The following is an 18,225-nucleotide window of genomic DNA, read 5'->3' on the forward strand; positions in this document are numbered from 1 at the left end:
CTAGCTAGCTCGCGCGCGATATAGCTGGAAGCCGAGCCCGAGACGTTGGTGGTCATGGTGTTAGCTGTGTCTGAGAGCGACTAAAACATCATGAAATTCTTAATATTTTCAGCCTGTTCCTTGTTGTTGGTGATGAAAGGTAAGTCGCTTGTCCTCGTTTGCAAAAGTGTGTGCTATTTATTGTATCATTAAGTATTGAAAGGGGTAGAATACCTGAACAAGAACCAGACTTCAGACAGGATAGTTTTAGAGTCACACAACATTAAAAGGCTTTATTCTATAGACAACTCATAACCAAGACCATAGCTTTAGCAGCTTTCCCAAAAGTCGCACTCCCCTCCCTTACATGTATCAAGCAGTCCTCAGTAATATATATGAAAGCTTCTAGTGCAAACAATACTGTGTATGTCTGTAAACCCTTACACTCCCCCCCACTAAAATAACCCTATGGGTTTTTTTTTTTTAACCACAATGAATCAAATGTAATACATACAATATCATGTCTTGTCATTAGTACATGCAACGATACTCCACTTATAAGTTCAATAAAACATTCATATACGAACTTGACGCTAGCAATTTAACAGACATTTTTACCCTTTGTTTCATCAGCGTAAAATACTCATTTGACTGAATAAACAAAGGACTAAATGCGATACATTAACATTTCTTATCAATAATTCATGTGACAAGATTCCCCCAATAAATCAGATATAACATGCATGTAAATGTACAGTAAGAAACTGCAAATAGCAATTTAACAAGTCTGGAGGTGTCATATCCTTATCCTTTTCACCGTCCAAAAGCTAACAAACATTAATAGGCAATAAAACACCTTAAAACATCCCAGCGCAGCTGAAGGATAAGAACAGCAAAAGCAAAAGAACCAATCAAAATTTATCCAAACTGGAAAATGTTGGCTGATAACAAAATATCAAGAACAAACAGTATCAATATAATTTTGTACATGGTAATATGTAGCTTCGCAGTGACACATTTGCATACTCAATTTTCAAAACTTTAGTATCTAAATTGTAATGAGACATGCAGTTGGAAATATTTAGAGGTTTCAATGAAGTATTTTCGACTTAAAACAAATGATGTTCAGATGCTTACAATCACACTTTAGTTTCAACACATTTCTTTTGGTTGTTTGATGTTTTGATTTGTTGTATACATGTAACTGAGTATTCAAGAACGATATGGTTGGTACATGATGTAATCATACAGTTATATATGCATGCAAGTTTCAGTTAGTAAATTAGATCTAGTTCACATCAGATTTTGTTGGTTTATATACTGCCTTTGTTACATAACTGAGTTCTCAGGAATTACTCGACCAATAGTTTTCACAATGTTCATAGTCCATTGCCGATGAAATCATGGGCAGAGTTTTAGCTGGTCGACATGGACAATGCGAATTTTTTTCTTGTTCTTTTCATTCACAATCTCAAAGTTTACAGGAGTCAGTTGCTTGGTCACTACATACATTTCCGACCAACGGGGAGCAAGCTTTGCAGTGAAGCACTTCTTTGCATCGGATATCGGGTAGGTCTTGACCCGCACATGATCTCCCTCCTTAATATTGTTCTCTCTTCTCCGTTTGTCATAGTGTTGCTTGGCTTTACCCTTCGCTAGTCCACTACGCTGTACAATGTCCTCCACACTGGGTTGGCTAACACCATCAGAAGGGTTAGTTTCAAGCTTGTTGCTGAGGGGAGTGTTTAGCCTTCTCCCAAACATGAGGAGTGCTGGTTCTGTCCCAAGGGTATCATGAGTAGAAGTGTTCAAAGCGAAGCCAAATTCTGCTAGGTGTACATCCCATGAGCGATGATCCCCTGACACATAGGACTGAACCATGGCCTTCAGGTTTCTGTTGACTCTCTCCACCCAGTTAGTCTGTGGGTGGTAAGGGGTAATGAAGACCTGTTCCACTCCCCACTCCTTACACACTGCTGCTAATGCCCTTGCCCGAAACTGTGGACCATTGTCGGACAGTAGTTTCTTGGGGGGTCCATACCGACAGAACACTTGACGGACCAATGTGCACGATACCACCTGGCTGCTTGAAGACTTTAGGGGGATCACTTCCGTGTACTTGCTGTAGTGATCCACTACAACCAGTATATGTTCATGTCCACCATAGCTCTTGGGAAAGGGTCCCATCAAGTCTACTCCAACAATCTCCCAAGGCTTAGATGACGATGTGGAGAGCATCATACCTGCTTTCTTCTGGTAGACAGGTTTGGTCTGCTGACAAACTTTGCAAGCTCGGACGAAACTGCGGACTTTTTGAGACATTCCCCTCCAGCACAAGTTGTTACTTTTTAGTCGAGCGAGAGTTTTCCGCCGTCCCAAGTGCCCGGCGGCAGGTTTCCTGTGGCACTCATTCATCACAGCGCTTTGTAGTTCACTGGGAACTACTAAACGACCGTCCTTCTTCCACAGAAGCCCATTCTTCATTTCATATGAATGGGCAGGTTTGAAGTCAAGGTCACCCCTCTCCAAGTTCAAGATAAGGGGTAGGAGTTGAATGTCGCGCCTCTGGGCCTCGCGGCATAGTGTTGCATCGAGTTCTGGGATCAGAATCGGATTGTCCACATTCTCAGGTCCTGGAGCTTCATCTGGTAGGCACGAAGGGCAAATGTAGAGATCCATCATCTCTGCCTCCTCCCGAGTGATACCAACACAGCTTTGGTGGTACCAACGTCTACATTGATCGCAGAACACCCAGTCTAATACATCATCCTCTGGGTAAATGCAGTTAGGATCAGCACATTTCTCGTCATTATCACTTGAAGAGTTAGCATGGATTTCCTCGACTGCTCCAACTACTGCAGATTCTCCACTACATCTTGAAAGAGCATCTGGGACATGGTGTTGGGATCCCGGGCGATACACCACCTGGAAGTTGTAGTCCTGCAAGCGTAGTACCCATCGAGCAAGTCTACCCCCTTGCTTCCTTTTTCTGAAGAGCCAACACAGGGCTTGATGGTCTGTCACAACTTTACATGGTCTGCCTTCTAGGTAAGGCCTCCATTTTTCTAGGGCCCAGATTATTGCCAGACATTCCTTCTCGGTAGTACTGTAATTCCGTTCCGCACTTGACAAGGTCCGGCTTGCATAAGCTATGGTCTTGGTCAGGGAGTCTTGTTTCTGAATTAGAATAGCCCCTAAACCTACATTACTGGCATCCGTGTGAACAACAAACGGCAAAGACTTGTCGGGGTATCCTAACACTGGTTCCGACATGAGCGCCTCTTTCAACCTGTGAAACACTATGGTGCATTCGTCCGTCCACTCCCACATGGCATTCTTTTTCTTCAAGGCATATAGTGGGGCAGCCTTATCTGCAAACCCAGGGACAAATTTCTGATACCATCCAATCATGCCCAGGAATCTCTCTAGTTCCTTGACAGAGGTAGGCACCGGATAATCTCTGATAGCAGACACCTTATCTGGGTCAGGCTTTAGGCCATCAGCTCCAATGAAATGTCCAAGATACCTCATCTCCCTATGTAAGAACTGACATTTCTCAACATTAGCAGTAAGACCAGCAGCTCTTAATCTGGTCAATACCTCCCTCAGGTCTCTGTAATGTTCTTGTGGGCTACCAGAAAAACATACAATATCATCTAGGTAGACATAGCAACACCTCCCAATGAGATCCCCAAGGACCTTATACATCAATCTCTGAAAGCTAGCTGGCCCATTGACAACCCCAAAGGGCAGGACTTTAAACTGGAACAAACCATTTTCACAAATGAAGGCAGTCTTCTCCCGGTCTTCAGGAGCCATTCCCATTTGCCAATAACCACTTTTCAGGTCTAACGAAGAAAACACCTGAGCTCCATGCAAAGACTGGAGGATGTCATCGACTGACGGCATGGGATACGCATCAATCTTTGTAACAGAGTTCAACTTGCGGTAGTCTACACACATGCGATAAGTGCCTCCCTTCTTCGGCACCATGACAACAGGGGAAGCCCAGGGAGATGATGAGGGCTCTATCTTCCCACATTCTAAGAGTTTCGATATTTCTTCATCTAGGGCTCTTTTCCGCTCAGGACCAATCCGATAAGGATGTGAACGAGAAGGTGTAGCGTCACCCACATCAATGTGATGGCAATCAACATCTGTGAAACCTGGAATGTCACAAAGAACATCCTTGAAATCACCCAGGAGTGACTCAAGCTCTGCCTGCTCAGTAGCTGAAACATCTAACTTGGTTCCACAAGATACAGGGATAGTATCCCTGCCCTCGTCGAGTTCATAATCTGGGTACTCTGGCTCTCCAGACTGCATTCCTAGCATAGGAAACTTTACAGGTTTTTCAACCCCGAAACTGGTTCCAAAGCATCCTTCGCCAAAATCCAATACCAATTTTACTGCATGAGCAAAATCCACTCCCAAAAGAACTGGAGCTGGCAACGTCTTGACTACCTGAAATTTAACCTGCAAGGTACTAACTCCGAACTCTACTTCTGCACTTGTTACCCCATGTGGAGTCACGGTCATTTCTCCGAGAATTTTCAGAGTGGTACCCTCACTGCAAGGGGTCACAGGTAAAGACAACTTGTCACAGAGATCTGATGGCAGGAGCGAAACCGTAGACCCAGAGTCTACTAGCCCATATGTCTTAACATGTGCTTCTGTCTCTCCTCTCAGAACAAGTTCCATCATGGGTAGTCCTTTCTTTGGGACATCTGACAAGTTAGGAGTTATTAACTCTTCTGGAGCTACAAAGTTACAGTTGCCTGTTTCTGAACTATGTTGTATTGTGTTTGGTGCAGGTGTTTGTGTGTTGGGTGTGAAGGTGTATTTGGCAGACCTTACTGGGGGTGGCATGGGGCAATCCACAATCCTATGTCCCAGCTGGCCACAGCGGTAACAATTCTGATTAAATGTCCCTCTGCGGTTAGGATTTGAGTTAGTATGACCTTGGGAATAACTAGCAGTGTTTGGACGACTATCAGTCGTACCACCATGCTTCTTCCTGAAATTTGCCTCATCTCTGCGAGCTACTGAATTAGCTCGCCTATGCAAGAGCAACTCATCTGCTGTGCGGGCTAAGGCAATGAGTGAGCATTCATTGCGCTCTCTAAGTTTCAGCCGTAATGTTTCATCAACCACAGTGCTCAAAAACTGATCAATCATGATCAGATCAAAGCACCGTCTGACTTCAGGGTTGTGAAACGTAGAAGGCGTTACTTCCAGCCACCTGCAGAAGTTGTCCTGGAGACGGTTTGCATATTCCTCAAAGGTTTCTTCACCTTGTTTACTATCGGTTTTGAATTTAACTCTATAGGCTTCTGGGGTTAGCTGATACCTCCGTAGGATAACCTGTACAGCAGCATCATAATTTTCCTTTTCTGAATAGCTCAAGGAGTGAAAAGCCTGTTGGGCCTTCCCTGTCAAGTACGGTTCCAGCAGTTTAGCCCATTCATGTCTAGGCCTCTCTTCCGCTGTTGCCATACGTTCAAAAGTGTTGAGATAACATGATATATCATCATCTCCTGTTAGTCTGTGGAGCCCTGGTAACCTATATTCTACCTTAGCCTGTGGACTTACAGTCATCTTCATCAGAGACTCGCATAGCTGCTTGGTCTCTTGGTAACGAGACACCTCCATCTCCTTCATCAAGCGAGCCAAATCTTCAGCACTCATACCTGTCTGACTGGGCTGAGCACTAGATGGAGTAGTCTCTTCAATCATCTGTGGTAACTGACTTAAGCAATTGATTCTTTCTTCTTTTGTTTTTACTTTAATCACATCAATATGATTCAACTCACACAACCTCCCAATGTATTCTGCAGTAAAGTGATTCAAATATGTACTTCGATCCATGGTAAGAATGTAGCAAAACCCAATATTCAATGTTAAATTGAATAATATTTTTTATTTTTATTTTTTATTTATTTTTTTTTATTTTATTTTGTTGTTGTTGGTTATGTCTCAAATAAATCTTTTACTGTTTATGCATTACTCCATGTGTTTATATTTAAGATTATCTATAAGATCCAGAGTGAAGAGTTTGTTGGTGTGTCTTTATTTACCTGTATTTATTTATTTATTTATTATTATTTTATTTTTTTTTTATTTATTTATTTATTTTTTTTATTTGTTTACTTATTCATGTGTTCGATTTGACTGATTAGTCTTATTTATTTAGTTTAATTTATGCGTAAGTCTCAAGTATTAGTAATAAATGCTTATATTTCAAAATCTTTTGTACTAAGAGTCTGTTTCTTTCCTTATTCAATTCTTTTAACCTGTTTATTTTCCCTATCCATTAATTGTGTAATAGATGTTAGATCTGTTACTAGGCCCTATAACCCAGGATTTGCTTGATTTGTATATCCAGAGCAAGTTACACTTGTTATTTACTTTCTTTACTCACTTCAGTTTTCACTCACTGAATTATATTCTAATTAACATAAAACATAACAAATTATTGACCGTCTAACAACAGACCTATCGTTCAGTCACCTAATTTGGCGGCGCAGAAAAACAAAGGGGAAAGAATAAAAGGGAAGAAAGAATAAGAAAAGGTCAAAGGTCTGGAGAACTTTCAACAAGAAGTGAGGAGCTAGAAAAATGAGAGTGAATGATTGAGATTATACTTTGCTAATTTATTTTACTTTATGTAACTAGGTTGGTTGACTTAACTTAAGATCTAGATTCAGATTCTAGAATGACTGGCACAATTTCAAACTTAATTTCACACTCATGAGTCAATTGGAAATAGCACAGCAAAGACTGAAAGAGTAATGATATGATCATTCATAGACAACACTAACCTTGAGTGTGTATGGCTATACACACATGTATGTGCATGAATAGTAGTGATACAGTCACATATATCTGCACACACACTACTGTACTGTGTACTGTCAGTGCAGCACCAGGGACTACACAAATCACAATGCAATGAACCATCAAACAATCAAAAAACAATCCATAAAAATCTTCCTTGTCCAGTAACATCCAATCCTGCTGACAACGCCAAATGAAAGGGGTAGAATACCTGAACAAGAACCAGACTTCAGACAGGATAGTTTTAGAGTCACACAACATTAAAAGGCTTTATTCTATAGACAACTCATAACCAAGACCATAGCTTTAGCAGCTTTCCCAAAAGTCGCACTCCCCTCCCTTACATGTATCAAGCAGTCCTCAGTAATATATATGAAAGCTTCTAGTGCAAACAATACTGTGTATGTCTGTAAACCCTTACAGTATGTTTAAGCAGTAATGTTTCTTTTTGGTATACCGGACCCGGAAATCAGCTCAGTGATGAGGACTGACGACGCGACGGAGCTCCGACGTCGCACAACGGTCAACGCATTCCCGGTTTCTCCGGCGCTGGCAGGCGATGAGCTCAGCTCAGCTAGGACCAGGGTCCTGTTTCATGAAATGGTCTTTGGACTTTGATAGAAACGCTCGACATACATGTACATCAAAAGAACGAGATATCGCTCAACTGTTTCACAAAGGCAAAGCCGATTTGGGCGATACGAAGAATGGGAAGTTGGAGTTGGAAAGACCTCGGGCCGATTGCACACGTGCACACGAAACTCGAAAGGGTCTCTCTCTCAGTGACAGTCTCAGGACCGTCTTTTGTGTCGCCCATCTTTTAGTTTTATGATGCGCTAAAAGCGGGATGTTAATTCTGAAATTTATGATAAAAAATAGAATTCGTTAGCTTGCTTTTAAATCAAATTTTATTCAATTTCATGAGATATCACATCTAGGGCTGGGACTAAAACCCGGGTACCCGGGTCCCGCCCGGAAGCCTCGGGTACCCGGGTAGAAAAATCAATACCCGATACCCGAAAATTGCTCACCAGTATAACGTACATTTGATTTGTATTGCGTAGTGTAAGACATGATTGTAAACTCATCACAAAAGTCAAAAGTACACAAGTCTCGTTTTGAATCTCACCATCCAATTACCCTCGAAATATCCATAAATATAGGCCTACTAGTTTTTCAAGTGATGATGATGTGACTGAGATCGTTCAATCGTCGCCATGTTTCTTTTGCAGCGCAGTGACGTCATCCAGCCACTGCGATGCAAGCCAATTTATGAATGAAAATATAGTAAGCATGCGCATTGCAAGCCCAGCGGCTCCAGCCCCACGCAGTATTCCGTCAAAACAAGTCTGCAATACTCTGTCACCTCGTACCAAAATCGACCTAGAATTCCACTTTCCTTTATTTCATATGAATTATGAAAGGTATTCTCAGAGGATCTGTTTTCTCACTGATACCACGCAGGTAAGCAAATTTTATTACTTCTTGCTTTTCCATCAAAATCTTACGAAGTATCGTCGATGTTGCGTCGTGTTTGTGAGTTTGTAGAATCTATCGCTACGTGAACAAAGTCAATTGATTTCCGGGTTTCGGAGCATACGAGGCGCCATCCAATCACGTTCTTGATACCATTTTCAGTTCATCATAAACCGAAAATGGTAACACGATCGTGATTGGCTGGCGCATTTGACGCTCCGAAACCCGGAAATCAATTGACTTTGTTCACGTAGCGATAGATTCTACAAACTCACGAACACGATGTAATATCGACGGTACCTTGTACGATTTTGATGGAAAAGCAAGACGTAATAAAAATTTGCTTACCTGTGCAGTATCGTTGAGAAAACAGATCCTCTGAGAATACCTTTTATAATTCATATAAAATATAGAAAAGTGGAATTCTAGGTCGATTTTGGTACGAGGTGACAGAGTATTGCAGACTTGTTTCGATGGAATACTGCGTGGCGCACGGGAGGCTTGCAATGCGCATGCTTACTATATTTTCATTCATAAATTGGCCTGCATCGCATTGGCTTGATGACGTCACCAATGGGGTTTTTCCACCAGTCATATTTGGAGCGACATGATTTTCGGGTACCCGGTTACCCGCCCGAAAATTACCACGGGTACCCGAAGAGAAAAAAACCAGAAAGTCCCAGGCCTAATCACATCATTATAAACAAATATTTTGTTTACTTTAAGTTTAATGTACAAATAATTAATATATGTTGGTAGATAATTTTTTTGAAATGTGTTTCACAGGGCGCATCATAAAAAATTGGCGACACGAAAGACGGTCCTTGCAAAGACCCTTTCGTGCAATCGGCCCCTTGTCGATGTCGTAGTCGACACCTCCACTCCACTGTCTCCAGACATGTCAATCATGATCATCTTTGCACACTGCGCCCGCCACTGTCGACATTGAGAAAGAAAATGCATTTAAGTTAATGTACGGCTAACTCGAGCGAAGTTTGTGCAGGCTACACTCCACTTCACTAGCGCTACACTATACACTCCACCTACCCGAAATCCGAGACCGCACCGTGAACTCGATTTGATATTCCAAGTGACAAAGGTGGGATTTTATGGGGGGAAAATTCATGCAACATGAATCTGATATTCCAAGTGACAAAGGTGGGATTTTATTGGGGGAAAATTCATGCAACATCACGATCTTTAAAAACAATTAAACTAATATTCTTACTTTACACAAAGTTTCACTTCTTTTCCATGCTTCTATCAGACTCAAAATTGGTGATTTAAGCCAACATGAAGTTCATCACTCGTTTAAATAATTCGCTGCCGATATCAAATCATTGCGTGTGGGAGGGTCCGAGCTCGGACCGGACCTGGTACCTGGTGCATATTGAATCCGCATGCAATGTTGAAATCAGCAGCGAATGATTTATATGTGTGAGGATTTTTATGTTGGCTCTAAATCACCAATATTTTCTCAGTACTTAGATAAACAACATGAAAACAATTTTTAGATAGAAATTATGTATGGTAAAAAACATGTTTATAAAGTTCAGCAAAAAAAAGATACAAAACTAAGATGTTACTAAACATGCTAAATTGTTTTTATTTATATTTATTTCCCTAAAACCATTCCTTGACTTCTAAATGCTGGCTTCCTGTATTAAAGATGTGAGTTTGTTACAATTCCCAAATGTCCTTTTTTTTCCTACCCAGTACACCCATCACAGGCATTTATGAGACTCAAATTACTCACTCCGTCTAAGATGCGAGATTACACAGAAACTTGCTCGAGATAGAACATTCACAAAAACTGCCTCTCAATAATGTGATAGGTCTACCTCTGATTCTCAGGCAATCACCTATGTCTCTTCATGTCTAAAACAGGTGTTGTGGCTCAGCGGATAAGTCTCTGGACTTTGGACCACAAGGTCGGGTTCAAATCCCATCAAAACACGTCCTTTGGCCCTTCGTTTATCTACATTTGCAATTCTCCGCCCAGGTGTAGTTCCCCGGAAGGAAGGAATTCCTTTTTTAAATGCTCGAGCCTCTGATCAGGGTAGCCATGCTAAAGCTGGGGTAATAGAATGCAGTGATTGGTAACATTTGTAGTGCCACGAAGAAACTATGCTGCATATTATTCGTATTATTATGTAAACATTGAATTTCTGAAAAAGATGCAGTAGAATAACTATGTATTTCTATTGATTGCAGGAAATGCCCAGCAGCCTGAGCTTCAACCATTATTAAGTGAAACCACCCCAATCAACAATGGAGATGAAGTCATTCTAGATTGCAAAATAACCAATGCCGGCAATGATGACTTACTAGTCGAGTGGTACCATGATGGAACCGTTATCAGCTTTAGAAAAGGCCTTCTTCGTGATGAAAATTCTGCCTACACACTGGAAGTCGGCCCAGATGAAGATGATTCTACGACGATTCATTGGATCATCCGTATTGCTAATGTAAATGTTCTGCGCGATAAAGGAGAATGGACCTGCAAGTTTGAAGGTCCACCGGCCAAGGAAGTATCAACGACACTTCTACAAATTGGTAAGTTGCGGAGCTTTGTCAGTCTTGATCCTTATACCTCTTTTGTCATCTGTCTGTCCCATTTTGATTCTCATCATAGCCATTTGACAGATCAATTTAAATCCAAGTATGCATATGAAATTATGACAATGATTGGATAATCGTAATTGGCACCATATACTTTACTGGGAACTGTATCACTGGGGAGGGGGTACTGTACATTTTTCTCTTTCTACCGTATATATTCCGAATGTGTAATTTTGCAAGCATCTTTGAAAACGAGAAACTGATATTTCTTCTAAAATGAGACGCAGATTATAACATTTTATACAACCTTTATCTTGTATCCCCAGTACTTCCAATAATTGACGACGTCACACCGAACCTAATGAACCCGCAGCCAAACAGCGATGTGCGCCTGGAGTGCAGGGCCTCTGGGAGTCCGCTGCCCAGTGTGACATGGTCCAGGACATACCCAGTCGAGTACATCCTGATGAACGGAGCAAGGAAGGGTTTCGTCAGGAATGTTTTCAACAGTACCATCAGGCTCAACCCCCTCAGTAGTGACCACAGGGGAGAGTACATGTGCTCGGTGACAAATGGATTCGGGGAAACACTGACCAGAAAGACCTATGTCCAAATGCCATGTGAGTATTAAAGCAATGGAATCAGGGAGCTATTGATATGATATGCACGACTCCCAACTCTTTTTTGTGCTGATATATATCCATATTATTAAGCTAATTTATACCTTGTTCACTTTTGCTATACGGCGGCCATACAGGGAGTCAAAAACGGCCGTTTGAATATTTTTTTTACTTGGTGTCATCATCATTTCAGATGCCCCAGAGGTCAGAGCAACTATTCGGCACATCCGTGTAACTCAGAACTCTGAAGCAGTCCTTGCCTGTATCAGCCAGGCTTGGCCTTCTACAGGGAGAGAGAGTGATGTATTATGGACCTTGAATGGCACTGCATTGGAGTAAGTACCATTGTTCATGGGAAATGATATGTAACATTTGAAATTGAATTGAATTGAAAAGGTTTATTGTTATTGCATCTCACAGGACAAAAGGCTGTATTGTGTACAATATATGGGTTTACATTCAAAGCAGTACAAGTTGTTAAAAACATCAAACATGAAGTAATAGGCATAGGATATAGCCACTCTGCCTTTTGAACTCGTATTGTAACTTAATGTAAAGAGTGAACATGCATACTTAAAGGGAAAGGTATAAGAAAAGAGTAAAAACTGAAAGGTGGTGGTGGGATGCATTTCCTGAGCATCCTGATTTAAAAAGAAAGATTAACAAGATTAAAGTAGCTGACAAAAAGCATTTATATAGTATTCTTTTCACCCAAAATGTAATTACCGGGAAGCAAAAAAAAGTTTATCACTTTCAAAGGGGGAGGGCACACTTGGGTAAACACAATATTTTTCTAATTACATATTTTTAGTATGGCACTCAAAGGGGGGGGGGGTACGAGCCGGCTGGCATAGGATATAGCCACTCTGTGCCCTTTGAACTTGTTTATACAGTAGAAACCAGAAGCGTTGTAGATCACCACCTCAAGACCTCTCCACATTCGATCACTAAGCCTAGTAATTGTGTCCAGGTCCTTGTTGGCCATCATTTCTTAAAGCTATGATTTTATGTTTTTAGAAATAATTCTTGTTTTCTCTCCATCACAGCGCGCAAGGTGGTAATGTGAATGTGGATCGTCATCCAGATGGGTTCTACGATGAGCGTTACTATTCACGCTTGACGATTCGGAATGTTAACTACAACCACGTTGGATCCTATGAATGTATCTTCACTAATGAGCAGGGGGTTGGATCAGCCTTTGTGTCCCTCGGATGTGAGTGGAACATTTTAGATTATTTTTCTGTTTTTTTTTCAAAGCTTGAATAGAGTAAGTTGGATCAAACAATGATATCTTGCAAAACAAGTGCGGAAATCTCTTTCCAAAGGTAGGGGTGACTAGGGGTGAATCAAAAAAAAATTTTCCCGGAAAATTTGGAAAGCAAAAAAAAGTGGGGAAAGGCTTTATAACCCAAAATGTAATGTATTTTCATCCAAAATGATTTATTTTTTTCAATCATAAAATACCACAAATAGCAGGAGGGGGACATTTGATATTGTGTCCCCCCTTTCCAAATAGTGGGGGGGAACGTCCCCCCTGGGATTTCCGCCAATGATGCAAAAGTCTTAAAGCATAAATGCCAGTTACTTGTGGTAACAATCCGAAAAACAGTTTGAACAGAATCAAATAAAGGACCAACCAAGTGACTGTGGCCCGCATATTCTGAACTTGGGTTTCATTTAAACTCTGGTCTTAAGTCATGGCTTAACCTTGGAGAGCCAATCGTGACACAAATCTCTAAACAGTTACAGCTCATCCATCACTCGGATCAGTCACAATAGTCTGGGAATAAGAGTTGACTTTTTTTCCTCTTTTTTTTGCCATTGTAGCATGATTGAGCGCAGTGAATATAAGATACATAGAATATTAACAAAATTTTGACATATTTGGCTTCCCATAACTTTACCATAGAGGTAGACCATGGCCTACTTTAGAATATGGGCCTCTATATTTTTGATAGAAATTATTTTCCAAAAGATTCTGGTAGGAAATGTGTAATTTGCTGAGAAATGACCAAAATAAGCATTCCAGTCAGGTGTTTGTCTTTATATTCCAAGCATTTGTTTATTTGGTGATCTTTATTATAGTCAGATTCAGTGTCCTGGTGGGTGTTTCATAAAGCTGTTCGAAAGATACAAATAACTTTACGCTTTTGTTGTGTGGTATCCCTATGTAATTGTTTAATGACCTAAGAACATGTTCCAGTCGTGCCAAGAGTCGTGCGTAAAGTCTTTGTAACTTTACGAACAGCTTTTTGAAACACCCACCAGGTAGACTCCATGGCCCGTATTCTGAAGTCGGGTTTAACTTAAACTCAGGTTTAAAGTTGTGGTTTAAGTATGGACCGCCAATTGTTACATAATCACTAACAGTAGAAAATATACTTTCAGCTCATTCAGCTCTCAAATCATTCATAATTGTGTAGGAAGTATAAATAGATGATTTTCTTCACCATCAATGAATCAGGAAAAAGCACAGTAAACATAAGAAACATACAACTTAATAAAAATTTTGATACTTTTGGCTTCCCATACTTAGACCACAACTTTTAACCTGAGTTTAAGTTAAACCCGACTTCAGAATACGGGCCCATGATTCCTATAGTTAGCTTGAAAATCTTGATAATCCAGATCTTGATCATTAAACGACAGGGTGGCTTCTGCTGCAACTACATATTCTTAGTTATAAAGCCAAAATATACCTTTGGTAAAAGTTAAAATATAATGTAGATACAGTAATCAAATTGCAGTCATCTGTCCCATGTAAATTTGAAATTTTATAGGGCAACTTTGGCAACTCGATAATTGCAGTCCAAATTTGTTTTGTATTAAAAAAATTTAAATATTGTTATTTGCATCTTACAGTACTTGCACTGTAGGCATTTAGCATTTTTTATTTTCTTGGTAGTCTGAATATGATTTTCAGACAGATTTTTCATTCTCTGCTATTAGTGTTAGTGTTTTTCTTATGAACCTTTAGGAAACTTCTCTTAAAGATTTAGTTAGTATGCATGAGAAAGCAAAATTGATTGTGAAATATGTCAGGGTTTTATTGCATTGATCATTAGACTTCAGGGGTTGCTGTGATTACTCTATCACGTATATTCATTCCTCTTTCTCTCTTCTCTCCCCCCCCCCCCCCACCCCTCCTAGTGGAGCCAGAGATTGACCCAAGTAAGTAGTATTATTCTGTTCATTATTATATAAAGGGAAAAGGGGCAGACTTTGTTTTTTGTTTTTTAAATATTTTTGAGGGCTGTTTCATAAAGCTGGTCGTAAGTTAAGAGCAACTTTAATAACGACTAGTGATCCTTTCTTACGCACTAAAGCATTGCCAATGAATTTACCATATACCTAAAGAAAGGTTCACCAGTCATTCTTAAAGTTGGTCTTAACTTACGAACGGCTTTATGAAACACCCACCTTGGCCCTGTAACGTAAGAGCTTGCAATTGATTTTTATTCTGTTCAATATTGTAAATGGGGAAAGGAGGCAGAGTCATCTCAAAACTAGACTTTATCTTAATATATTCTTCAAAACAATTGGAAATTAAAAATTATAGTTAAATAAATTTAAAAAAATAAACACTTGGTCCTGTTACAAATATGAAATTATAATTCTTATTGGCTTCTAGTCAGTATTTGGAATGAAATATCAATAAATAATAATTCTGATTGGTTCTTAGTCAGTATTTGGATTGAAATATCCATGCATCAATGAACCTAATTGGCTACTGACACTTGATTGCAGAACCGTGTGTAATGATGACCAAATCATGCTGACTTAACTATTGAATATGGTATTCCAAATATTTCAACTCTTACAAATTCTGATGTAGATTTGTTTGACAAAAGGGCTATGATTTATTCATTATCCATGTAGTGCTGAAATCTTATTAAAATCTGCACCATTTAAATAATATAAAAGTCAATATGCTGTCATAGGCTAATCCATAAAAAAATGTGGATTAAATAAATAAAACCACCACTTTGAATACATTTCACTTTTTGCTTTATTCATAGCTGCTCTGAAGCACCTTGAGCAGCTAATAAAGATGGAAAGTGTGCTATACAAATCTCGTGTATTATTATCAGGGGTGTGAGAGTTCAGATTTTTATCTGATTTCAGATTTTTTTGTTTTGATTTCAGCTTAATTTCTGCTTATTTTTGGCTTCCCTCTGTGCAAAAAGTACGGGAGCTCTTTCTTTTTCAGACTTTCTCAACATTCTTCAGCTTTTTTTTCAGATCTTTTTATTTGTGACCACTCACACCCCTGAATATAAGACCATCTTGAACACCTAATGAGGTGTATATATGTGCAAGGAAAGTTTTCTATAATTTATCATTATTATTTATTTCTTTTGTAGATTTTTTTTTCAGATCTTGTTATTTGTGACCACCCACACCCCTGTATTTTCACAGGACCTGTGCTATTATGCACAAACAATTTTGCTCATGAATGAATATTGTCCATGTATCTAACTTGGCTGAATCTGCCACAAAATGATACATGATGAGAAATATATCTCACCAAATCATCTCTGTATTTTTGTTTTTCATCTTTTTTGTCACAGATTTTGGAGCTAAGAGTGAGTTGTAATACACCTATAGAAAGGAGATGATCTTCATCTTTCCCATGTATCAGTACTGCTTCGGAAGGACGGCACTGGTATTAAATCCAGGCAAAAAAATATTATTAGATTTTTGTTGTTATTTTCGGGGGGCTACTTGTCACAATTTACTGCCCAAATTTAAACGTTAGATAAGCTTTGGTATTACGGTGAATGGGAAATTAAAAGCACTATTTTTTTAGTTTCCAGTGCTCTTTAGAGCATTTCTGGGGTTAAGTCACTCCCAGACCACTGTAACTTTTTTCCCCTGTTGTAATCATACATGTAGAATTCATTCACCAGGGGGGGGGGGTACTGTAACAAAGGGTTGTTATCATTGAAGTATAACAATGATAATAAGAAGGCTGAATTCACAATTTTGTGTAATATAGGAATAATCATGGTAGTTGCCACATATAGGGCAATATAGTTGAGGGAAATACATGTACGAGCATATAGATACTGTCCCATACATGTATTTTGTAAACTGGTTATGTCTAGTGATATCATGGGGGAGGGTAGGTGAACAATTTTATTTTTGTAGCTGAAATACATGTAAGATTTCTGAAACCAATTTTATATTGCAGCATACGTACCTGTATATGTATTCAGGGTTATTTTAGGGAGTACTTGTAATTGTAAGGTATAATAATAATTCATAATGGGGCAATTCCATAGAATATGTACGTCCCACCCCATGTATGTGAGACCTTCATGAAATTTTCTGTCTCTGATTTCTGGTTCTTACCACAGACTGTAATGCCGTCAAATGACCATGACTTGGTCAGTTTATGAAGTGAAGTAAGACTTGAGAAATATGGGGGTCGGATGTACGAAACGGTTGATTATTTTACAGAATTGCCCAACTGCGGTTATGAGTCATGTTCTCTCAATTTCTTTCATTTATCACATCATCGTATGTACATGTAGAAATGATTGAGGCTGATTAATATATTCAGTACTTTTGCAGTTTTCTCCATGCTTTGTAAAGGTGCATCTATTTATGTTTTGTTTGTTTTCAGTGCACACAATATGTCTGTCAAAGATTGCTGTTTATTGTTTGCTATTACAGTGGGGATATTACTTTTTTTGTTTAATTTGAAATGAAGCAGTATTGTACCGTACTGTAATTCTATTTTGATCACTTTTATTCAGGAGGCTATCCAGAGGTTGTTTGACACATAGATTGTTTCTTGTTTTGCTTTTTTAGTAATTATCTCATGTTGAAATAAAGAGTGTTGTTTCTGATGTGTTTCTGCCTACCTCCCCTCTCTTTCTGGCTATTTCTTCTCCCCACCCAACAAAAACACAAATTCACAAAGGTGATTTTTAAAATTATCGGCTGAACCCCATGGTTTATTCAGATTTCCTATATGAATTATGCTTATTTACTGCACAATTTAAAAATGTTCAATGCTGATTGGCGCTTTTGTCACAGTGCGCCAAATTGATGCCTGTTGCCATGGTTAAGTACGCTATTTTATTCATTAGTCCACTGTTTTGAATTTCATTTTCATTGGGGGGGGCATGTTGATTTCAGTTTGGTACATGTTTAATCTTATGAATACTTCCAAATTGCATTGCCTTGGTAGCAGCATAGGGTGGGGTATTAATCACCTTCATTGATAGTTCTAGTTGGTTATATAATCAATATATACATTTATATCTTAGTGTATTAGAAAGGCTGCACTTTTGTATTCTTACTGTAATATATTGTATTCTAGTAAAAACATTGCCAAACTTGTAAATTTGTATTGAATTTTGTGATATTTACGTGAAATTATCATAAATTCAAATAATGTAGTTTTTCATAAATACTTGATTTGGACTATTAGCTGGAATGATGAAGTTGATTCATGATAATTTAAATTTCTTTAATAATCCAGTATTCTGCCTTTGTATTTATTAATGGAATGATGCATTAGTGGAATTATGTTTAAATACAGCAGTACTTCCTTTAGAGGATCTATTTATGGGGAAATATTTTAAAATAAGTTAACTAGAAAAGAGCAGTAAAGAAAGTTTGAAATCTTTTTTGATTGTATGTATGTGTTTTGAAAGTTCTGAAAAGAGTAAGTCCAAAGTTTTATGCGAATTTGTGGCGGAGGTTTTCCTGATTTCCCAATTGACCTATGATAGAATAT

At 39.1% G+C, this 18,225-nt stretch overlaps 1 protein-coding gene across 1 annotated transcript; it reads left to right on the forward strand.

Annotated features, from left to right (window-relative positions):
• The first annotated feature begins 12 nt into the window (after positions 1-12).
• Positions 13-16,106, forward strand: LOC121419875 (protein CEPU-1-like). Its single transcript, XM_041614339.1, has 7 exons — positions 13-139; positions 10,507-10,848; positions 11,181-11,474; positions 11,668-11,809; positions 12,521-12,687; positions 14,625-14,645; positions 16,046-16,106. The coding sequence occupies exons 1-7, from the start codon at positions 91-93 to the stop codon at positions 16,069-16,071; spliced, it is 1,041 nt and encodes a 346-aa protein (XP_041470273.1). The 5' UTR covers positions 13-90; the 3' UTR covers positions 16,072-16,106.
• Positions 16,107-18,225: the final 2,119 nt, after the last annotated feature.

Source organism: Lytechinus variegatus, chromosome 8 (assembly GCF_018143015.1).
Source record: "Lytechinus variegatus isolate NC3 chromosome 8, Lvar_3.0, whole genome shotgun sequence".
In the NCBI taxonomy this organism is placed as follows: Eukaryota; Metazoa; Echinodermata; class Echinoidea; order Temnopleuroida; family Toxopneustidae; genus Lytechinus; species Lytechinus variegatus.